The following is a 24285-nucleotide window of genomic DNA, read 5'->3' on the forward strand; positions in this document are numbered from 1 at the left end:
CCACACCTCATGACCCTCTTCTCACCCTTTACATCCCACATCGCTCATTGGGTGCCCAGTTTCCCTTCCACTTTTACACCATCAGTACATACATGAGTTTATCTATAAACTCTAGGACGCCCAAACAAGAGAAAAGATGAGAATTTTGGCCTTTCTGACTTAATTTACTTAACATGATACTCTCCAGTTGCATTCTTTCCTCCTCCTCCAAATTCAAAGATTCTTTAGGGCCGAACCAAATTATATTTTTATATCTAGCACATTTTCTTCATTCTTCTCATGCTGGACACAGGTTGGCCCCACAACTTAGCTATTGTGAACAGTGTTGTAATAAGCATTGAGGTGCAAGTGTATTTTCATGGCATGTTGACTTGGAATTGTTTGGGGTAAGCGCTTAGGTGTGGTATAGTATGATCATATGGTAGCTCTATTTCCAGGGTTTTTTTTTTTGAAGAATCTCCATACTGATATCCATACAGGCTAGTTTAGCATATACATTATCACTAGCAGTGTATATATCAATATTCCTTTTTGTCCACATCCTCACCAAAATTTGTGGTTATTCATTTTCTTTTTGACTGTCATTTTGACTTGGGTGAAGTGGGGTAGCAATGTACTTTTAATTGCATTTCTTTAATCACTAATGATGTCCTTAAATTTTTCATGTTTATTGGCTACCGGTGTTTCATCATTTGAGAATTATCTGCCCATTTCACAGGTCTATTGGTTCATTTCACGGGCCTATTTATTGACTGGGCTGGTTGGTGTTTTGTGAGTTCTTTGTATAGTCTACATATCAATCCTACGACAGATAAGTAGCAAGCAAAGATTTTCTCCCGTTTTACAGGCCATCACTTCTCTTAACTGTTCTCTTGCTGTGCAGAAAGATTTTATTTTCATGAAGTCACTGTTTTCTGTTTGATTCCTCTACTTTTCCTCCAGTTTCCAACGGATACCTTGTACATACTTTTAAAAGAATTTCAGGGCTGGAGAGATGGCTCAGTGGTTAAGAGTATTGCCTGCTTTTCCAAAGGTCCTGAGTTCAATTCCCAGCAACCACATGGTGGCTCACAACCATCTGTAATAAGGTCTGGTGCCCTCTTCTGGCCTTCGACATACACACAGATAGACTATTGTATACATAATAAATAATAAATAAATATTTAAAAAAAAGAATTTCATCGTTATTTGCCTATCTTTGGGGGATTATCATTTTTGCAGCACTGTAAGTGGTAAGTCAAGGCGTTACCTTATGCAGACAAACTTCAAACAACCTCCTGTGAGGCTTATTCCCTACTCTGCTCACTGGGCCAAACATTCCTTTCATTTGGGTTCTTCTAGACACCTCCCTTTTCTAAGTATGACATTTTGAGCATTTCCCGTATACTCATGAAGCCCTACAAAAAGGAGATTAAAGTTTTGTTTCAACCAAATGTGATTTTAAAACTCATTCACCAAGGAGTAGACGATAAAGCTTCCATTCTCCATTCTCTTCTTCTGACTTCCTGCTGGAGTTCCCAGTCTTCTGTTGTCATTTGGGAAACTTCCTCACTCAACTCTTCTAAAGAAAAATCTTGCTGGAGGAGAGAGCTGCCACTCAAGTAGGCTTATTCTTCCTCTGAGTGGCTGTGGAGTTCCTCCAACAGCTTCGGGACAGCCTCAACCCCCATCAAGAAACCCTCTACTCACAAGCATCCAGGGAAAATAAAACGGGTGCAAATACTTCCTAGGTCATTTTGTTGACGCTTATATTATTTTGGCAATAAGGCGAGAGAGAAAAAGAATCCCTGACTTAAAATCATAGACTTCACTTGTTCCTCCGTGAACAAGTGAAGAATTCTTTTTAAAAGTTCAAATACAACTCATTATTATAAGAACAATATATTTAAAAAATGAGGGGGGTTGGAATTCAGAGATTCAAAGCTCATTGAATAGTAAATATTTAAAAATATCTCACGGTTGATTCACAACAAAAACTCTGAGCAAACTTGGGGCAGATGACTGGCTCCAGCTTAAGTAGCACCATTAAGATTTGCAAGTTAATGGCATACACCCTTTTCCATTATGCCACCGCTAAAGCTGTCAGACATACCTCAACTTAGGAGGTGAGGCAGTGTCTTTCTTAAGGGTGAGCCTGCCCGGTACTGACACCTAGCGCACTGGAGGGGAGTTGCGAAATAGGATGATCGAGATGCAAGAGCTATGTGGAGAGCCATTCTCAATATACTGGAAGGAGCACAGGGCTTCCTAGAAATGGGAAAGGCAGGGGAGCTTTGGTGAAGGTGGTCCACGCCCAGGGCGGAACTCCCACTGTTTTGGGGACACACACACTCCCCACAGCACTTTCTTGGCTTCCTCAGACTCTTCCTCCTTAGCCTCAGAGGGTCTTGGAGCTTAAGAAGTCTCCAGGAGGCAGCTGTGGAAGTGAGGCAGGGAGCTCTGCCCTGGAGACTATGGTGGTTCTAGACCTGAGGCCCCCTCAGCTCTCAGCGGACAAGAGCTCAAAACCGAGTCCCGAGCGGGTCTCACCCACAGAGCCCAAGCGGGGGGCAGAGCCTCCTCTCCGAACCCAGGCATGGAGTAGGTGAAGCCCACAAACCCAGGAAGTGGGGTCCAGTCCTCAGAGGTCGGGCGTGGACCCGGGTGGCGGGTTCTCACCACAGGATCTGGGGAGCGAGCGGATCCACCCCATAGAACCCGTAGAGTCACACTTTCGTCGCACCCCTCAAGGCATCTACCAGAACCCCAGCTCAGAGTTGGCAGCCTCCATGCAATCGGCAAGGCCCAGGAGGGTCTTCTCGCCCTTCGCCACGTACGTAGATCTATTGTCTGGGGTCCAGCCGCGCTACTCGCCCAAAGGAGCTAACACCTTGCCCATAGTGTAGGTCTAGGCTTAAGCGTCGTCCCTCCGGTATAACCTGGCCCAAACTTCTATTCACCCCAAGAAGGTTATTTTTTTTCCGACAGGCGCCGCGAACACCTCGGCTGTGACGTCATGGCAGCGCGCCGCAGACAGCCTAGGACCCCGTCGCGCTCGCGTCCGTCTGGTCCTTGAGCCGGCGGGGGACAGCGGAGCGATGGCCTTGAGACTGCTGAGACTTCTCCCGGCGTCAGCGTCCGCGCGGGGCCTCGCGGCCGGAGCCCAGCGCGTGGTGAGCGGCGGGCGGCATGTCTTTCCTGGGTCTCGGACTGTCCTCTCCGAGCCCCGATTCCCCGGCGTTGTTGGTCAGACCCTTCAGCCGCGAGCTCCCGAGATCCCTACCCACAGCTCCGGGTGCAGCTTTGCGGCGGGACTCTCTCTCCAAGCTGCATCTGGGGAACCGGGATGCCGGGGCCCTGGAGTCTGGGCCCGCTTGCTCGTCCGTTCAGTGTTTGGCAAAGTTGCTTTGTTGAGCGCCCCGTGGACGCTGGGGTGACGTGATGTGGAGCCGCAACAGAGACTTTTGGGGTAGATTGGGGGAGGATTAGGACTTCCTAAGATGCATGCAGAATAGTGGGTCATACTAGGCTCCGCGGGGGCCGTGGCTGGGAACAGGATACGTTTTTTGACAGCACCATAACGTCTTTGCTTCTTAGTAGCTACAACTGCAAAGGTGTTAAATTTGTGAAGGGGTTGACCTTCTTATTTAGGATTTTTGTTTTGAGCAGAGGAGTGGTGTATGTGAAAAGTGTGAATGAACCGGAGAGAGAAATGGGGTGTGCATAAATGTGAGCCTGAATCAGCGCTGTCCGCCTATGCCCCTTTAGGACCACGCTTATCAACTAGGCATATTCCAGCGCACTTTTGCTTTGACCTTGACTCTCAGAGGCTACAATCCTTGTTCCTTCAGCATTCCCTGTTTCACATATGTACGTCGGAAGTTCAGTCCATCCTAAGTTTTTCATGCACTGAGTTCGTTCTTCACGCCGTGAAGTCCAGTGGTTTTGCACAGTGGACAGTGACATATTGCTGCCTTTTTATAGTACCACACAAATTAGTTTACAGCCCTAAAAAAATCCATTGTGCTTAATGTTCATTTATTTTCCACCCTCTAAACTGACAGCCACTGCTCTTTTGATGATTTCTGTCATTTTGCCTTTTCTGGACTTTAGTCAGTCACAGATTATATTGCCTGTCACACTACTGTTTATGTGTACAATTACTTTTACAGTGGGGCTGGACAGATAGCTCAGCGGTTGCTCTTCTAACACACTCTCTCTCTTTCTCTCTCTCTCTAAATAATAAGTCTTAAGCCATACATCATGGTGCACACCTTTAATTCCAGCATGAAACGGGCAGGTCCACATAATGAGACCCTTTGCTCAAAACCAAACCTCAGAAACAGCAAAAAAAGAAAAAGATTGGTTCGTGTCTTTATGGCTTGTTTGTGTCATTCCTTTTAATCGCTGGGTAATGCTCCATAGTTCGGATATATTATCACTTGTCTATTTGCCTATTTGAAGACCATCTTGACAGTTTCCCCTTCGAACTGCATGGAGTATGTGTGCAAATTTCATGTGGGAATGTTTCTATCAGCTGTGATGTGGTTGCTGGGTATTAGTGAGATGGTAGTCTTGTAACCATCTGTCGCCCACTGACTGTCCCATTTGCACTACTCAGCAGTGCAGAGCGTCTTGCTGCATGCTCTCTTGCTGGTGTTGGTGCTGGCAGTCATTTGCCTTTGTGGGCATCATGTGAGCACACACAGTGCGTGTCTGGGTTCTCTTGGGGGCATCTTAGGTGCTTACTTGCCATCTGCATCATCTTTGAGATTGGTTTACTTCCCACTTTAGAATTTACTGCTCTTCCAGTTGTTTGCCTTTTAACTATGTACCCACCACTGTTCCCTGCTTGCTGATCTTTTTTTTGTTTGGGGAGAGTGTGGATTACTTCAGTTTGCTGAATGGACTGCGAGACTGCTGAGGATATCTTTTGCCTTATGGATGAGAGATGTAAAAATGATCTCAGCAGCAGTGCAGTAGGAGAGGGAGATGATGCTTCTTCCTCATAACCTGTGAATTTGGCTTCTGTGAATGATTATGGAGTTGAAGGAAGGGAAAGATAATGCTTTATTTACCCTGTTGTTTGTTAGATCGTGGACAGTTCCCGCTGCAAAGGGCATCATACTTGGGGGTTAGAGTATGGAAACTCTGCTTTGGTTTAAGTCTTCTAGCTTTCCCGTGCTTAAACTGTGTACTTGGTGGTGAGCTAACTAGGTAACAGGCTAAAGACGGAAGCCTTGATCAGAGAGGTATTTTTGTTCTGTCGGGTCCACCTCCCCTCTGCCATTTGTCCATCCACCTGTTCATCTGTTCATCCATCCACCCAGTTTTCATTAACATAGCAAGCATCCTTGTTTCAGGCCCTGTTTTAGAGACCTAGGGATGTAAACATTCAACTCTCAGAGAGCTTGCACTAAGGAAGAAGGGAGTCAGCTCATCAGATAAGAGGGGCCTCCTCCTATTTTACCTAATAATTGCTAATGCCAGCAGTAACCAGAGGTGATGTGATGTTTTTTTCAGGGACAGATTCATACTAGTGTGCAATGCCAGCTGAAGTATGGACCTCTCGCCTTCGTTCTTGGTGATAAGACAACCAAAAAACTGAATCAGTACAGCCGAGTGATAACGGTAGATGGAAACATATGCTCTGGGAAGAACAAGCTCGCAAAGGAGATCGCAGAGAAGCTAGGTATGGATATCATGCAGGATGACCCTAGCTTTTCAGGCCTGTGGCTGCTTATCCCACCTAGAATTTGCTTTCTGTTGACTAGGTAAATTTAAGCCTAAGGTAGGTCATTCACATTTTTTTTAGTTGCTTATTTAATATATGCCTATAATCTCCAGTGTTTGAGAGGCTGAGGCAGGAAGACTGCCATGAAATCGAGGCAAACTTGGGCTATATAGTGAGTACTAGACCAGCCAAAGCTTCATAGAAAGATCCTATCTCAAAAAGACTGAATTGTGGAGCGGGGTTGGGGTTCAAATGTAGTAAATTTAAAAATTGGGATTGGCTTTTCCCTGGGAGTGCAGCAGAGCGCCTACCTGAACTGCATTGCCAGAGGAGCTGTCACTGTGTTTGCTTTCCCATGGGATGATGGGGAGATAGGCTGACCTGCTCCAGTTCTGGGTGCGGTAGTCTGCTGACTTGCCTTTGATGGTGTTGGACAGCAGCAGTGGGGTGAGGATTGGAAGGACTGACATGTGCTGCTGGGTGGCAGGAAATGGTGAAGCCTGCTCTTTAGCCATTGTCCCCAGCACCTCATGTGCTTCTTGAGCATGTGAAGAAGTGTGGGCACAAAGGTGACTTTCCTTGGGCTCTGATGCCCAGCCCTGGCCATAGCATTCACATTTTCTTTGTGTTTTTGTCCAACCATGCACTTCGAGTGGTAGTGGTCAGCCATGCTTCCTCTGGGTGTTCTCTATTTTAGGCATGAAGCACTTTCCAGAAGCAGGCATCCAGTACTCAAGCAGCACCACAGGCGATGGAAGGCCCCTCCACACGGAATTTAGTGGCAGCTGTAGCTTAGAGAAATTTTATGATAATCCCAAAAGCAACGATGGCAACAGCTACCGCCTGCAGTCCTGGCTGTACGCCAGCCGCCTCCTACAGTACTCAGACGCCCTGGAACACCTGTTGAGCACAGGTACCGCTCTGTTCCTGGTCAGGGGTGGTGGGCTTTCCCTTTCTTGATCCCGTTCTGAATAGAGGTTTTCTGAAAGGTACTTTAGGCAAGCTTATAGAAGTAATGTCACTGCTTTAAGCATAAACCATGATGGAGGATGGAGCACACGGGTGACTGGGAGAATGTGAAGTCGAACTCATCAGGATGGACTGTGTGTCCTGTATAGACATGAATGACAGCCAGTGGGTTTTCTGGAGGGACAGTGGCCAGGCTGAAAGTTGTCACAGAGTGAAAGTTAAACCTTGAAAAAATGGCAGAAGTTGGGAGGAGGCAAAATATGCAGGGTCGCAGGGGCCCCTTCAGTTAGGGAGAGTGTGTCCTAAGATGCTATTCAAGCTGGGTGTATTTGGACAAACAAAGTTTAGAGTGAGAGACTCGAAAGCAAGGACTCGAAAGCAAGGGCATGACAGAACAGGAATGTGTGTAGATGAGGTCAGGATATAGCCCCTTCCCTGGGAAGCAGCGAAGTTGTTAACTTGGACCTGAACCCAGAATATCCTGAAAACTGACAGCAGGCGTACTGTGCCATATGCCAGGAGCTGTATTCACAGTGGCACAGTATGTGGGGGGGGGGGGGGGGGACTATGGCCGGTATTTAAGGCTGTGTCTACTCATATGTGGTTGATGAGTGAACTGTGTGGGAGAGGGAGTGGCTGATGTTTAAGACTCAGTCTACTTTGTAGGGCAGTGGCTGCCCCATGTTTGATAGACAGTGTGGGAAAAACCAGGTGGTTTGTGTTTAAGGCTGTGTCTGCTTCCTGTGTCAGTGGCTTCCCTGTGGTTGATTGTGGTTTTAGACAAGTTCAGGTGTCCCTGAAAGTTGGACCAGTGATTCTGATTCTGAGCTGAGCTAGAAGAACAAAGATGTGTTTTCAGCACGGCCTCAAGATAGCTGATAAAGCTGCTTCACAGATTCCCATTTGTCCCAGAAGAGTCTGGTTTTTATTCCCCAATTTTGTTAATGATTAGTTTTCTTCCAAGGATGGAAAAGCTCTGGGCTTGATTAGTATTGTTCCTGGGAACTTATGTGATCTGGAGTCTTCTTGGGTTCCGTACCAGGACCTCCCTCAGGGAAATCCAAGCGTAGCTTGGAAATGATATTGGCCCTCAGGGCAGTCCTTGGTTGTTTTTTTGTTTGTTTGTTTTTGTTTTTTAGCATATTCTACCCTATTTCCTAACCATTTGTTTCTTAAATTAAAAAGAAACACTTTACATGTTCAATGAACAGTGATTTGCTTCCTTTTATGCTGTGTTCAGTTACTAACTATTTTGTGAGTAAGTACCTGCTGTGTGCTAGGTTCATTCCTCAAGCCAGGAATACTGCAGGAAGGAAGCTTCTGTTTTAATTGGAGCATAGAGACTGACTGGAAAGATGCGTGGCAGAAGTGAGTTGGTGGGAGTGCTCTAGGGAAGCTGGTTCTAGATTAAGTTACATAACAACCAGCTAACTTCTCAAACACTGGACAACGAGTTTTCTCTGGGTGGTGAGTGGAGCCAGGGCCCGTTCTTCCATAGGGGAAGGTTCTGCCTAGACCCAGCGGGATGGATTGCAGGGAGTTTTGTCCTGAGTATCATGAGGACCACATTGCCGTGAGTGAAGCTGGCAGTGATGGCAATAAAGGTGAGAAGTGGCCAGCTTAGAATATTGGACTGGAGGTCGTTACTCTGAAGGAGAGGAGGCCATTAGAAGATATGAGCCCAGCTTTATCAGCCCAGTTTGCAAGTGGCCTGCTGCTGCTGAGCAGGGAGAGTGCAGATATCATTGGCAGAGGCTATGAGCTTCTTTGCCTTCTCATTGAGTTTGACTGGAGCGATTACCTTTGGCTGCTTCAGCACCACCACCTCAAAGACAGGAGTGTCCCCGTCTGGCTGCCCATCTCTCAGATCATATTAACAGACGTGGAAGACCCTGGACCTAGAGAAAGAAGTGGTCATTACATATCTGTCTAGAAAGTGTATTTGATTGGAGAGTTAAGCATGTCTCTGTCAACATAAAATAGTGCTCTGATCCTGGCTCTTCTTTGGGACGTGATTGCTCTGAGGCAGAAACCTGAAGCTGCTGTTGAAAGAGAGCAAGATACTTTTCTTTAATGATGGAGACGGTCTCAGGAGAAACAGGAATGTTACTTTGACCCTATGGTACAGCACTTTGCCAAATGCTGGAATTCCACCTCTTGTGGCAAGATCAGGACATGAATTTGTCCCATTTCCAGACACATGAGATAACAAAGAGTTACTAAATTACTCTGAACTTGGGACATTTTTATACTTAATTCTTTATATTTAGAAAAACTATATATATATATAGTTTTATGTTTGAGAGAATTTGAGGATGGTTGTGATGAGTAAGATGTGAAGTATAGGAAGAGTTGACCTGGGATCTGAGAGGTCACAGTGAGGCTGAAGTAGCTGGTTTAGAACCCATCTTCCTCCTCTGTTCCAGGTGATGGAGGAGACAGTGTTACCCCCAAACTAAAAAAGCACTGTGGTTTTAAATGTCTTTTCCACTTGTAACAGTATAGTCTTTGAATGTATTTGTAAGAACTAGAATTGTAAGTGACTGGGCTTTTGTTTTCCATTTCTAAAATGAAATTTCTAGTTAGCAGTACTTTTTATTCATTTGGTTTAAAACTGTTTACCTGTTTCAACAGGACAAGGTGTGGTCTTGGAGCGCTCCATCTACAGTGACTTTGTCTTCCTGGAGGCAATGTACAACCAGGGCTTCATCCGAAAGGAGTGTGAGTTGTGCCCTCTGCTGATGGGGATACCTCCACAGAGGCCGAGGGGAGGGTATTTTGTGCTGTTGCATACCACATTCCCCAGATGAGAGGGAGCTCAGCAAGCTCCCGTTGTCCTTGTCATCCTAAATAGGTATCTTCTGTCCATTCACTTACCCTAGAGGCATCCTTGATGTTCAGGAAAACTCTGCATCCTGCAGCTCCCCTCGCTATACCCCAAGAGACCCTTGGTCCTGAGGTCAGCCCACAGCTCCACTAGTTTTCCTTGGCCTCTCTAGCTAATTTTGCTAAACTCTCCAGGTCTAGTGTGTAGTTTTTATGAAATTGGGCCATTTTATTTTCCCTGTCAGTTTCTGTACAGTTGCCCCTCTAACAAATTACTGAGCCTGTTTTAGAGACATTGGCAGATGACAAAGGAGAAAGGATAAAAGTCTGTTGGTTAAAGCCAGTTAGCCTGGGAACCCTGGGGCAGTTGCTGTGCCTGTAAGGAGTTTGGGCTATACTGTGCTTGGCCTAAGTCAGTTTCAGTGTTAGGTTCTTGCCTGCGTGCTTGATGGCTGTACCAGTGGGTACTGAAATCTAATGGTCAGCGTGAGTATAGTCGGTCAGGGAAACTGAGACAAGGAAAAGGATAGTTGTAATCTGAGACTCTGGCTCTGCTGTATCCTGGTGGCTAGAAGTTGTCCATCTGTGTGTGTGAAGTGGAAGGAGTGGGCAAGGAACAGCTGCCCTGTACATGCCAAGTGGCAGCTGAGGTTGGCCAACAGGTATTTCTGGGGGCCACTGTACACAACTCTGCCTGGATGTTCGGGGATCTCAGGCAAGGCTTTTGTTATCCTAGGGACAGGGAATGAAGCCCGCAGAAATGATGAGCGGCAGCACAGCGTCCCTGAGCACCCTCCGCTTTGCTCTGGAGTGCTAGGGAAAGAGCACGCCTGGGGCCTGACTGACGTGTGGCAGGGCTGGGAGTCATTGCCAGGGACAGCTCCTGCAGTGAATGGCCTTCAGGGGTCAGACACCGAGTGCCAGAGGGAGTGAGGACAGGTCCATTGTCAGACAGGCTAGGGGAGGGATGGGAACTGGCAGTGGTGTGGAGTGTCAGTGCATGACAGGGCATGGACAGGTAAGGGCTGGCCTAGGGAAGAAAGCTTGGATGTCTTCTGGAAGTCCTGAGGGGTCGCTGAGCATTTTAAGTGGAGAAGGAAGATTTGGTAGTTAGAAGCTCACAGAAGTGTCTGGAAAGAACATACATGGTGAGGAAAAGTCCAAGGGGAGGAGGCCAGTTGGGAGGAGGTTGGAAGAGAACATGTTGGGGTAGGACTAAGTTGGAGGACACACTGGCAGCGGGAACTGTCTACAGGAGGGAACAGTGCTCAGTCTTGCAGAAGCACGGGAGGAGAGTGATGGGAGACCAGTTTTTAGAATGAAGAAGAGTCAGTTTCTCCGAGGTGGTTTCTGTTTGGGTGTCCTGGGTACAAGACTCTCTTAAATGGGCTCAGGGTATATACCTAAACGCAGATTATGCTGCTGTGGCCTGAGGGATTGATGCCAGCAGGTGTGGTCTGGTGTCAGCGCCTGCAGTGGGCCTGTTTTCACTTGTTAATGCTCGTGAGTGGTAACAGTGGTGACCAGGTCCTGGGTGCAACTACTGAGGAGATGGAAACCCCATGGATAAAGCTCCATGGCTGTGTGTGCCCAGACAGAGCTGAAGAGTGTGAGGGGGTTGGCCTTACCAATGTTTGTAACACGTGACCATTGAATTTTACATGTATAAGGTTGGAGACTGTAGCCAGTCATATTAGTGCCAGGGTAGGGAAAAGTACATTGGCGGAAGTCAGTGGCATCCAGTGAGGAAAAAAGGCCTAAGGAATGGGATGCTGTCAGACGTAAGCAGGCAAATGGAGATGGAACAGAGGAAGCAAGGTAGTACATTACCTTAGCAGAGTGCAAGGCTGCTGCATTGCAGGTCTAGCATGTAGGGCAAGGCCTGGTTTTCTCCTGGGCTCATGGGGGTGTGGTCAGGGCAGTCTGTGCAAGTGCCCTATGTCCATAGGCATGCCTCCTCCATCACGCTTTCCCTACTGCAGTGGTCTTGGTCACAGTCCAGTCCAAAGATAGCCTTCGACACAGTGACCAGGCGGGTCACTGGGGTGTTCTATGAAGTGGAAGAAGTGTCTTTCTGTGGGCCTTGGTGTGAGCATCCACTTGTCATTCAGGAAGATTTTACCATACAAGCAGTTCTTTCTCAACACTGCCCAGAGGCACCCTGTTGGGGGCTGATGTGGACATGGTGTGTGTGTCCAAAGGAGTGGGTTTTAATTCTTTTGAATAACAAACCTCTGATTACCAGGACTGTTTGAAAAGGGTGAGGTGACTGCTCCAGTCTCAGGACTCCCAGATTATTTTGCTGTGAATCTGATTCGGTGGTAGTACACATAGTTCATTCAACTCTCTGAAATATTCTGAACCCGGAAAAGTGGAGCTTAAGTTTTCAGTTGAATTTTTTTAAGAAATGCTTTCTGAACTACTGTAAACCAGACACTTATTTGTGTTCATAAAGAACTAGATACACAGCAGGTGTATCATATATCCCAGCTAAAGAAACACACACGAGGAGAACTGGTGTGCTTCCAACTCTCCCAGAAGTGAGGAAGACGTACTCAGGGTCTGTCCTGTGCACAGCAGTTGGGATGTCTAGAGTCTGATAGTGATGGGCTCTCTTGTGTAGGTGTGGACCACTACAATGAAATCAAACGGCTCACTCTCCCAGAGTACCTGCCACCCCACGTAGTCATCTATATCGATGTGCCCGTATCAGAGATACAGAAACGGATCCAGAAGAAAGGAGATGTAAGTCGGTACCCATGCAAGCCAGGTGTCTACATGTTTTTGTGATCAGCGTGTGCCAGTTCCCAGTGACCCCATAAGGCAGGAGGGCCCAGCGAGAGCATATCTATCCCCTGAGCCATTCTTGTGGGGAGGCAAAGTGAGCATATCCTCTGTCCCTTTTCTTCTCTTCTCTTCTCTTCTCTTCTCTTCTCTTCTCTTCTCTTCTCTAAGGGGTTTCATGTCCTATTGTCCTAGAGATGAAAGTGATTTGGATATCCTTTCAAGCGTCATGTAAATTTGATGGGTGTTTTGTGTTGAGTTTATGTTACAAGCAAGGAAGTATATTACCTTAACAGAGGGCAAGGCTGGCTGGCACATGGCAAGTCTAGCAAGCAGGGCAAAGCCTGGCTTTCTCCTTGGGCTTATATGGGTATGGAAGAATGCACATCTGCATGTGATTCCCTGTCGCCCCTACAGTGCTTTTGTGGCTCCTCACCTGTTACTACTAAGTGCCTGTGTCTGTCAGACAGAAGTGCCCGAGTTCGTGCCTGGCACCCCTGTTCTGGAGTAATGTTCCCAGGTGGAGTGAATTCTCCACCTTTATAGACAGCTGACTGTTCCATTTTCCTGTGCCTGGTCTAGGTGCCAGGGCTGCAGGCACTCAGGAAATGGGTGACTTTTTTATTTTTATGAACAGCTTTAGTGAGGTGGGATTTATACTTGATTACATGAACCAGTTGAAATTTGCAGCTGATTTTTAGCCAACTTAGCCAATTGTGGCAGCTTCTATCGCAATCCAGTTTTGGAATGTTTTCTTTATTTCTGTACGTCAGAACAGTAGGCTAGTCTTCTTTTCCTCCCTCTCCTCTTCCCTCCCACAAATGTTTCATGAGTCCTCTGTGCCAACTACAGAATGCTGGGACTGAGTGTTAACTGGATAGGTGAGTTCTAGCTAACTCACTAACTGGATAGCTAGTGTTCTAGTAGAGGAGCCCTGTCCTGAGCAAGGAAATGAGCAAAAGCCACAGAAGACGAGCCTGGGAGAAGAATGAATCTTAGCTTTGGCTAAACTGTCCACTCTTAATTGACAAGAGAAGTGAAAGAGTGAAGGAAGAGTGGAGGTGGGAGAGAAGGGGAAGAGCAGAAAGGTAGAGAGGAGTCTACAGTAGGAGAAAGTGCAGGCCCATGGGAGAGACTGGGCCTCGCAGTCTCTGTGGTTTCTCATTGCCTGCTCTTGATGTGAGGTACAGCAGAGAGACAGGCAGGGCTTCTCACGGGGACCTTCTTCCTGGCCCTGCTCTGTGAGAGGAGGGTCATGACATGGATTTCTCTGTAGTCAGGAACAGTTCTCGCTGGTTGTGCCCCCGCCACCTGTCCCCTAAAGCTCTTGCAGCTTGTCGGTCCTTAGGAAAAAGCCGTGCCCCCAGTGTGCTCACGCCTTACACACTCACATGAGAAACGGAATCTGAAGGCCTCCTGCTCTTTGTCTCTGCTTCTGTTCAGCCACATGAAATGAAGATCACCTCTGCCTATCTCCAGGACATCGAGAATGCCTACAAGAACACCTTCCTCCCCAAGATGAGGTGAGACCAGCACAGTGCTCACATGCCAGACTCAGGCTCTCTTGCAGAGACTGCAGGAAGCCTTGTAGCTCAGAGCATTTTTTCTCCCATTCATAGCCTCAGGCTGCAGAGCCAACAGGAGACTTTTCAGTTTAGGTTTTGTGAATTTGGGTTTTTTAAAATGCTTTTTCCCCTTCCAGTTAAATCCTTAAGATTCTTGATGCTAAAAATAAATTTTAGCATTAGAGGTACATTCTGAAAAATTGCTTGAAACACAGCATACCTGTGGAGGAACTCTATCAATACTCAGTCCTTTACACCCTTAGTCAGCATCCTAAACAGTATTGGGGTTAATATCACCACGTCTGTCTTCTTTCATTCCTGTTCATGTGTTGAAGCATGAGGGAAGAATGCTTCCCCTCTCCACAGGGTTCTCAGGTCCTAGGTGTATCTGTATGTGTTACAGTTAAATTGTTTGATACTGAAAAGTTTTAGGGCATTTTTTAAATTCTCAAAGTTATAAATAAGAACAAAATGAAGCAAGTGGTTTTTAGCTCCTGCATAGCCGTACTGTGGTAGCATGAACACCAGAATACCCAGGTTCCAGCCTGTGGGGATGCTTGTCAGAGCAGGGGCTCTAGTGGCTTCTGGGCATTTGTGCAGACCTTCTACCTGTAATGCTGACTTTGTATCTCTCATTCTGTCTTACAGTGAGCAGTGTGAGGTTTTGGTGTACAGTACCTGGGAATCTGAAGACTCAACCAAGGTGGGGCAGTGCTAATCAATGGCACATGTTCTTAGACTTATGTGCAGGGTTCGCCGGGCCACATGATGGGTTTGATTACTACTGGCTTTAGGAGGTTTGGCGAGTCATAAATGTTGGAGGGGGAGGGGCGCTTGTTCTTCCTGGCCGCCTGGATTGCTTACACCCGAAATAATCACACAGAAGCTGTATTAACTTGGCCCATTAGCTCTAGTTTCTAATTGGCTAATTCTTACATCTTAATTTAACCCATTTTTATTAATCTGTATATCACCACGAGGTCGTGGCCTACCAGCAAAGTTCCGACATGTCTGACTCTGGCGGGTCCATAGTGTCTCTCTGACTCTGTCCTTTTTTCTCCCAGCATTCAGTCCACTTGCCTAAGTTCTGCTCTATCAACAGGCCAAGGCAGTTTCTTTATTCAGTAATGGTAACCACAGCACACAGAGGGGACTCCCACATCACATAAACAGCAGTATCTGTCCTGCTCATTACCCTCCCTGAGCCATCAAGTTGTTGATATTTAAAAAAAAAAATAGCTTTGTTTATACAATCTTAAAATCATAGATGGCAAAGATGTGAAACACTTCGGTACATATATGTGTCACAGAGCATGTCAGCTGCATCTTGCCTTAGTTCAGAGGAAAAGTTAGTTGTCTAAAGAGAGCTGTTTTCCTTAAGTCTGTGTTTTGTGAAACAGTTTTCAGGAAACTCAGTGAATACCAGCCAAGAAAATTCTGAAAGGAGTAATTTAGGACATTTGCTCTCCCACGTACAAAACCATATATATATATATATATATATATATATATATATACATACAATAGCAAAAAACTCTGTCATTAATGCAAGAAGTAGTAGTGTGAATTCTTTTTGTTTCACCAGACTCAACACAGAGACCATCTTAGTATGGCAAAGCAAGTTCCTTTAAGATAATAATAATAAAAAAAAAAAGTGAAATAGGAGGGAAAAGGTCATTTCTTAAATGGTATTAAGTAAATATCCATTCAGTGAAAAACGTAAGGCCAAAGTAAAGAAACAGAAGTTTGAGGCCGTCCTGAGCTACATAGTGGATTCAAGACCGGCCTGAGCTGCATAATGAGACCCTGACGATACTGACAAAAACTAACACCAAACCTCCCACGGGAGTTCCGCTTTAAATTTTTTCGTTGTGTCTACAGCCTCAATTACCAGGGCTCAGTGAGGCATGTTTGTAATGCCAGCACTTGGGAAGCAGGAAGATTATTGCAAGTTTGAGGCAGCCTGGTCTACATAATGAATTCCAGATTAGCTAGGGCTATACAGCAAGACCTGGTCTCAGAAAGAAATGAAGGTCACGAGTTAGGAAATAATAATAAGCGTAGGAATTCAAGATTTGAGTGCCAGCTCAGGCCCCTCTGTCCTGCAGAATGATCTTGTAGAGCTGGTGGCTGTGAGCATCCTGTATGCCCAATTCCTCTATACAAAGGGCAGGAGGAAGGGGACCTGGTGAGCTCTCCCACTCGGGAATGGCCTTCTGCTTTGAGACAAATCCTGGGTCCTAGTGTAGCTCCGCTGCTTCCTGCTGTAAGCATTCTTGTCCTACCTGGTCTAAAGGCTGCTGTCATTACCTTCCTGGTCCAATGCTACCTTGTTCATATTCAATGTATTTTATACCTTTTGATTAGATATCTATTTAAATGGTATGTATCTTAGAATAATGCGCCTTTACGTGAGATCCAAGCTGGGCGTGTGCTAGAAAAGCTTTGAGTATGAGAAAATGGCCTCCCTGGAAGGGCAGAACTGGAGGCCGGGGCTCTCCAGGAATGTGTTGGTGTTCAGGTTCCTCTGTTTCTCTGGTGGCTCTTTTCTTCTAGAGAAGACAAGGGTAGTCTGACCTTAATGTTGGCTTTCTATCCAGTCTTACTTTTGTTCAGTCTTCAGAGCAGCTCTGTCCCCTTAGTATTTTGCAGTGTTGAGGCAGGGTCATGCTGAGCAGCACTTAGGTCCTGCCATATTATTCTCCTTGACTTGTATGCCAAGAGTTTATAATATATAGTGTTGCCTCATTCACCGTTCTAAAATGGAGTTCTCTGTTTCTATTGTTTTAGGTGGTAGAGGACATAGAATACCTTAAATACAACAAAGGGCCGTGGCTTGAACAGGATGACCGTACCTTTCACAACCTGCGGATGCTGTGAGTCACTGGGGGAGCAGGAACAGACGGCTCCTTAGAGTACACTGCAGGGATCTGCTACATGCAGTAGAAGTAGACAATATTTGCATAGTTAATGCTTCGATTTGTTGTCAGTTGCACTAGCCAGTACTTCAGTATTTACCCTTTTCCTTTGCCGACAACTCTGAAATTCTCTAGTGGGTTCAGTATGTTGTTTATCATTATTAATTCCACGATTATTTTGCTTCTACCCTGTGCTAGGCCTGGTTCTAGTTTGAAAGACTAGCATCAAATAAAATTCCTGCTCTCAGCAGAGACACATTTAAGTGGGAGATAGATAGCAAACCAGGGCTATTGTATAACTATTGAGTTATAAAGGCCACTCTTCAGCCCTAGAGTGTGAGTGACCAGGGTGTGTAGGCCTTTGCATGAAGAGGCCTGAAGGAAGTAGGACTCAGCCTTATGTGACTCAGCTTACCAGGTATCAGGCCACAAATGGAGAGACTGAGGCAGGGACATGCTAGGGATGGGTTGTAGTCCCACAGTTAAACCAGTGTGAGCAGGCAGAGGAGCCATGGTAGACGCAGATTAGGTGTGGGGAAAGACACTCCTTTCCGAGTTAGCCTTCTGTGGCATGTCAGTAGCAGGTTCTCAGAGGTGACATGTATGCATGAGGCCTCTCATTCCATCCTCGTCCTGCACAGGCTTCATGCAGATGTGCACACAACAGAGACTCCTGGAGGAGATGCTGTTTATTGTTTTATAGCTACTCCTACAAATTTAGGAATGACTTTGTAAAGAAAATATTGTTGATTTTGCTTATATAGCAAAATATTTCAGTATTTAGAGTCCCCATTTTTAAAAGGGTTGCCTTGTGTTTCCTAGCTTGGTCTCAAACCCCTAGGTCCAAGTGACCATCTCATGATGCCTCTCCAGTGGTTGGAAAGACCAGCCTACACCAGCATTGCTGCCTTACTGTCTGTTAACTTACAGTGATGGGAACATGGCGTTTGGGGCATGCCTTTATATGAAGTCTTGCCACTGCACTGATACTGGGCCCAGGGCCTTGCACTTTGACACAGCAGCTATGGTCCCTTTGACTCTCCCTGGGCTGCCCACACCAGAATGGCCTTGGCACTCAGGTCTCTCTGCTCAATATCAGAAGTAAATGGCTGTGACTGCTTCAGAGCCCCTGCTTGGTGCTGTGAGGGGTGCCTCCTCAGTGGTGCCGGCGTCCTTGGTCCTTGAGAGTGTAGGATGAGTCAACTGTGATTTCTCCACCTACTAGGTCAAGTGGAGCTATGGTCTCCTGTGTCCAGGACAGAGCCAGCTCACTAACATGCATGCAGTTAACAGCCCATTGCCTGTGATGCTGTGGCTTCAGTCTCCAGCACGGCTGCGGGTGGCTAGAGTGGATGTGTGATGTGCTGCAGCAAAATCAGATTCACGTGGGAGGAGGAGTCAGTATACGGAGTTTACTCATTTACAGCGCAGTGTTAAAGTGCGATTTCTACTTCTAATCAAACTGAAGTGTTAGGTACAAATTACTTTTCTTGTTGTTTGGAATGGACGTTGAAAGCTGAGTAAGGGAGACACGGCATAGTGTGCACCAGACGCAGGCCTGGGTTAGGGTTGATCTAGCTAGAATGTGGGGCAGGTCACTTGACCCTCTGTGCCTTGCTTTCTTCATCTTTACAATTTTAGCACTGAAGAGAACATGAGACTGATCTTGCTGACTAGAAAACAAAAGTAAGTGTAAGTACGGAGTTCACATGCGTTCCAGTCCATAGACTCACTGACCCTCGCTGCAGTAGTCTTAGTCAATGAAAGAAACCCACTTACAGACCCGCGTGTCCTCCATTGAAACGCAAGGCAAAGGCTCCTTCTGAATTTCCTTGCCTGTGGGCCCTGCGTGAGTGCTCTGCAGTCCTGCTCAGGATGCACACCACAGTCCAGCAGAGGCTGCAGCCTGCTGACAGACACAGTGAGAAACAGAAACAATAGGGAACTTCAGGTACCTCAGAAGCTCAAGTTCTCTGCTGGGCTGTAGTCAGTTGTGAGCTCCCTGAGGTTTTTGTTGTAGTAGTTTGTGCCTTGCTGTAAATGTGGCAAGGTATCAGGAAGGTATTCCCAACAGTTTCCACTGCTGGATGCACACTAGAAAATGAAAAGAAGCAGAGGTCATAAGCAGAAATGTAGTTTAAAAGTCTCCAAAAGGAAAGAAACTTTTCTTCATTAAAGAAAAGACGCTTGATATCAGACTATCATGTCATGACTAGGTCAGAGGTGTTCTTGTGGGGGCTAGACTAGTGCATCTCAGTGTGTCAACTTCTATCATGGTGACACATAAAGGGAGAAAGGCTTAGCTCATGGTTTGAAGGTTTGGGACCATGATCATTTGTCTGTGTGGCTTGGGCTTGTGTCAAAGCAGCACAACACGGTGGCCACATGTGGTAGAATAGGCCCCTCAGCTCATGGTGGCCAGGAAACAAAGGCTGAGTGCTGAAGGCCATACAGCCATAGGCTGGTGACTGTACCCATGAACACATAGACCTTTGGAGGAGAATATTAAGAATCCAACTGTTACTGGATGGTGGCAACACACGTCTTTAGTCCCAGCACTAGGGAGGCAGACAAGCGAATCTGAGTTTGAGGCCAGCCTGGTCTACAGAGTGAGTTCCAGGACAGCCAGAACTATTACAAAAAAGTATTACTATTACATTGTCTCAAAACTAACTAACAAAAGAATCCAGCTTTCATGGGTCCCCATTATAGGGTAGAGAAAAAACCCAGAACCTGCCACAGAATTGCTGTAATTTGTTAGTAGTGTGAAGTGCTTAGAGCTGAGTGGCCCCAGTGCTGAGCCTTGCTAGTTTATACATCGCTGTATCCCATAGATTGTAGCTACCCTGTGTTCCTTCTGTTAATATTGTTCTTCAGTACTTTGCTTGTATTCTTCTTCCTTTTTATGTTTTGTTTGCTTTTACCCACAAACAGGGCTTCTCTCCCACCCTAGAGTGTAACAGGCTCTCTTGGTGACAGGATGCTCTTCTCTGTCTTTGATTCAGCATCTCAGTGACCTCAGCACCTGCTCAACTGTAGGGATATCTGATTTCCCTTCTCAACTGTGAGCTCTTCAAGTTCTCCAAGCACTCATCTCGTTATGCTGTGTGCTCCTTGATGCTTTGGAAATGTTTGCTGTGTGAGTGGTTTGTAATCACTTGAGCTTTTCAGAGGAGCTGTTGTATCATCTCCCCTAGGGTTTCCTGCCCCTCTTCTCGTGGTCATCTTCATCCTTCCTCCCTCACTGTGACGTCCATTGGCACGAAGAGGGGTCTGTGTTACTTTTCCTCTGATCTCATCTCTTTGTAAAATCAGATCTACACTTAGTGCCCCTTGTGCCTGTTCTTCATCTCTCCTACTCACTAGCATGGATTAAGTGGTGGTCTTGCCATGTGTCTCACGTTGTTTACACAACCTTAAGCCATGCTTAGAAGTGCAGCAGTGTTTGTTACTATTTCAGAAAGTAATATGTGTGAGCTGTGACTTTTTGTACAACAGTGCATTTTTAAGGAAGGGTAAGCAGCCTGGCTCTTGGGAAGGCAGAAGGTTCAGGACACCAGTGGCGAAGAAAGATGAGGCAGTAGGCAGGCTCACTCTAGCAGCGGGGGGCAGCATTAGTTGAGCCGCTCAAGGCTAGGCTCCAGAAAGAAGATGTGCAGATAGCAAGATGAAGTAACTGGAGGGCAAAGGCACACCTGCTTGTCTTGGGAAGTTAGAAACAAAGATCAAAAGCCAAATCACCTGCAACTCTACTGTCACAGGACCTAAAATTGGCAGCTTAATGGGGGTTTCAGTCAATGAAGTGTGTGTTTATGTATTTTTGAATATTTCCTTATAGCTTATATTTTATTTGAATATCACAAACATGTCCCTATTTTACTAAAGATTGAAGTTTTTTGTTTTTAGTGGCTGCCTCTATATGCCATGTCTATCTATTAACTGAGAAATTAGTCAGATTGGCACACTGGGGTCTGTGTGCCAGACCAGCCCAGAGCTGCTCAGATTTGCATATGAGGTTGCAAAACTGTACAGCCCTCCCAGTGGTGCATGAGAAATGCGTCAGTGGAACTGCGCTTAGCTTAAAGCCTCTCACTTACTCTCTTGTCCTCGATAGGAAAAGCTTATTAAAGCCTCTCACTTACTCACTTACTCTCTGGTCCTCAATAGGAAAAGCTTATTAACCTCTGGGATAAAGCAGAGCCCATTGACTACTTATTTGATACTGATATTTCTAATTATTTCTATTTCTTCATATTTACAACACAATAATGCACATATTGTGCACACTTCCTCGGTTCCATGTTACTTTCTTAAGTTGTAAGAATTGTTGCTGGGTCAGACTATACAAGTAAATACATTTTACAGTTATTGATTTATTTTTTTTGCAAGTGAATGAATATTATATCTGTTAAGAAGTACAGTTAAGCTCCAAAGCCACAGAGAAACCCTGTCTCGAAAAAAAAAAAAAAGAAGTACAGTTAAGGTTAGGAGATGACCTAGTTAGTAAGGGACCTGAGTAAAGATTCCAGGCACCCCCATATCAAGCTGGGTGTGATTGTGCATGCTTGTTTGGAGGCAGGGGATCCCTGGGACTTGCTGATCAGCCAGTCTAGCCAAATCCATTCTGTAAGAGACCCCATCCCAAAAATTCAGATGGAAAGAGTGAGGAAGACTCTGAGTGTTGCTCTCCGGCCTCTGCACACATAGTGACACACATACACACATGCATTTGCATGAGCACGGCAACGTTAATGTGTGCACATGTATACACAGTGATAAAGTATAATTAAATAGAAATCAAACCCTGACATTTGTACCCAAAGAAAAGAATTGCCTTGCAGTGCAGTTTCTAAATCTTTACTTATGTTCCTCTTAGTAGATCAGTGCCTTTGTGAGCCTCCTTTTCCTGAAGGTGATTTTTTCAGAGAGCCGGGTGTTGGCCTGTTCATTTGCTGCTTTGTTTCCAGCTGTTGCTTTTTATTTGTTTCATTCTTCCTCCTGCTTCTGAGGTCTCAGCTACTCTCTGTAGCATCCCAGGAAGATGCTCGGACAGCTGTTAGACCCTCTGTCCTAACACGGCCCTGGTGCGCTCAGGTTCCCTCTAGTACTCTTTTTCCTGCAGCCTACACATTTGATAATTTCACTAGGGAAGATATTTTCAGAATTCCTTTGAGACCTCCTTGGCTCACTTGTAAGTTGTTGTAGCTGGAGTTTTCCACCTGTCATTCTTCCCCTATCCTAACCCTAGTGTAGTCTACAAACATCCTGTTTCTCTTCTTTTCCCTCCATTCAGGTGTTTGCTAGGCTGGCATATATTATTTATGCCTTGGTGCATGCTCCATTGAGCAGACACTGTGGGCTCTGCTGCGGGACAGGGAGTGCTGAGTCTGCCTGTTGAGGAAGCAGAGGCATGTGGTGACCGGGTCATCTGTGTCCTCTGTTGGATCTGTCAGTTCTGAAATGGGTTTAGAGCTCAAGCAATGCCAGCTCTCCTGGGTCTCCATAGAATCCTGTTCATTTTTGCCTTGTGATTTGAATCTTGTTGCTAAGAATCTTACATCTTCTAGTTAGATAATGTAGATAATGTATGTGCCTGATATTTTACTTTATTCTGAACTCTGTTCTGTCTGAAATACTCTATTAAAGACACTTTTGCTCTTGGCATAAGCATAGCATCTTTTTCTTCATTCTTTTACTTTAAATTGCCTCAATTTAAAATCATTTTCTTACACAACAAATGGTTGAGTCTTGTTTTTTCATATCATCTGATAGTGGTGTCTTCTATGTTTGGATCTTTTACATTAAAGTGAGCAGTACTATTGAAATCCATTTTTCCATGTTTTCTACTTGTTACATTGTTTTCTTTTAACCTCCTCTCTGAATTTAACTGATCGTTTTAAATAATTCTACTTATATATAGTATTTCATACATTAGGAAAAAAGCTAACATTTTTAGTTCCTATGTTTTCCTGTCCTTCCCAGCTCTTTCGTCTCGACTGCTGTTCTACAGGAGGACAGGTGGCTGACAGTAGGAAGCACCCTCTGTCCCTAACAGCATTGCTGGCATTATTCCACTCTCCTGCAAGCTATAACCTCTTAGGATATTGTAACTCATTCTAAGAAAAGTGCAGTTAGCCTACTCTAGCCACAACACCAGTCAAGTTATTTTTTTTTTAATTGTGACTGTGCTAAGTATGCAGAGACGTTTCTGTTTCATATTCTTTAAGCATTGTGGTGTGACAGCTGTGTCCAGAGTGGGGATGGCAGGAAACATGGAGACTGTGTGACAGTACTGTGCTTTTTATGCCCTTGGAGTTTGCTGTCCACAGGGTCCCTAAAAACATCCCTGTGGATACTGTGGAGTGCCTATAACTGCTTAAAATGATATATGTTTGGGGGGGGGGGAGAAATAACTGATTGATTCATTAGATTGATTTATTGGATACCCTCCTAATAGTCCAGCAATGGACTAGAGACTGAGAATCTGGTAGGTGTTCAGTCCATGAGGCTGGATTTCTCTGTAGTCCCAATCTGGTGCTGAAGACCTGGAGGATTCCTAGAGTCTTCAGTATACATTAGAATCCCAAAGAAGTTGCTTCTAATATTGGTACATGAATGCTCCAGCAACAGGATAGATGAACTTGCTAACAGGAGTGAGGACAAGCAGGTGGGAAACAGTATCCTCCTTCTGTAGTCCTGACCACCTAGCCAAACCATTGTCTACAAGCCCATTAATCAACACAGCTGGCTACTTCTCCTTCCAAGAAAAATGTTGAAACGTATACACTACCCGTAGTTTTGCCCACTATGAAGATTCCCTTCAGGGTTCTTCAGAAGGTAGTGTATGCTTTGTATTAGTATTCAGTGTATGGTACTGCTTCTCCTATAGCCAGAATTAATGAATCTAGGTATTGGGATGGAAGTAGGAATGGTTCCGTTCAATGTCACCCCTAGTGATCTGGTAGGAAAAATTTTGCTTCCTGATTTTATGACTTTTGCCCTGCAGTCCTAGAAGTTTGGGTATTAGATAGTGGGCAGCTGTTGTGAAGAACTTGACAGTGTTTTGTTTGCTTGTTTGTTTATTTTGTTTTGAGGAATGTGGAAGGCTTTGGTGCTGTGGACTAGAAAATCAGTTGAATTTTGTAAGTAGAACTTAATGGATTGTTCTAGTAGGAACTTGGAAGTCAGTGGCATTCTAGGGGTAATCAGATAGTAGAGGGCTCATGGGGTTCAGAGGAAGCAAGGACTTGACCAACAACTAGGCTGTTATATCTCAGCAAAGAATCTGGCTATCTTCTGCCCTCATTCTGAGAACTTGTCTGAACTTAAGTAATGTACTAATCTCTTTGGCAGAGGAAATTTCAAGACAGTATAACATTGAGTCTTTGGTATGGTATTGATAACCCATATATAGTTGAAAAAGAGCGATTGGGACAGAAAGAAATAAAACATACACAGTTTGGAGGGAAAAAGCTCTAGGAAGTTTAATCTTTACAGCCAAAGCATATAA

General features: G+C 45.4%; 1 protein-coding gene and 1 pseudogene across 1 annotated transcript in view; both read left to right on the forward strand.

Annotated features, from left to right (window-relative positions):
• The first annotated feature begins 2997 nt into the window (after nt 1-2997).
• Nucleotides 2998-24285, forward strand: part of Ndufa10 (NADH:ubiquinone oxidoreductase subunit A10) — a 36471-nt gene continuing 15183 nt past the window's right edge. Inside the window, exons 1-8 of the mRNA XM_041650982.1 lie at nt 2998-3152; nt 5503-5671; nt 6411-6626; nt 9317-9403; nt 12132-12253; nt 13736-13815; nt 14506-14560; nt 16648-16733. Of these exons, the coding sequence (XP_041506916.1) occupies nt 3078-3152; nt 5503-5671; nt 6411-6626; nt 9317-9403; nt 12132-12253; nt 13736-13815; nt 14506-14560; nt 16648-16733 (890 nt within the window). The 5' untranslated portion in view covers nt 2998-3077. The remainder of the gene's footprint in view (nt 3153-5502; nt 5672-6410; nt 6627-9316; nt 9404-12131; nt 12254-13735; nt 13816-14505; nt 14561-16647; nt 16734-24285) is intronic.
• On the forward strand, nt 8208-8905 carry LOC121447633 (annotated as a pseudogene).

This window comes from Microtus oregoni, unplaced genomic scaffold (assembly GCF_018167655.1).
Source record: "Microtus oregoni isolate MIOR12 unplaced genomic scaffold, Mior012 000004F_ref0000308, whole genome shotgun sequence".
Taxonomy (NCBI): Eukaryota; Metazoa; Chordata; class Mammalia; order Rodentia; family Cricetidae; genus Microtus; species Microtus oregoni.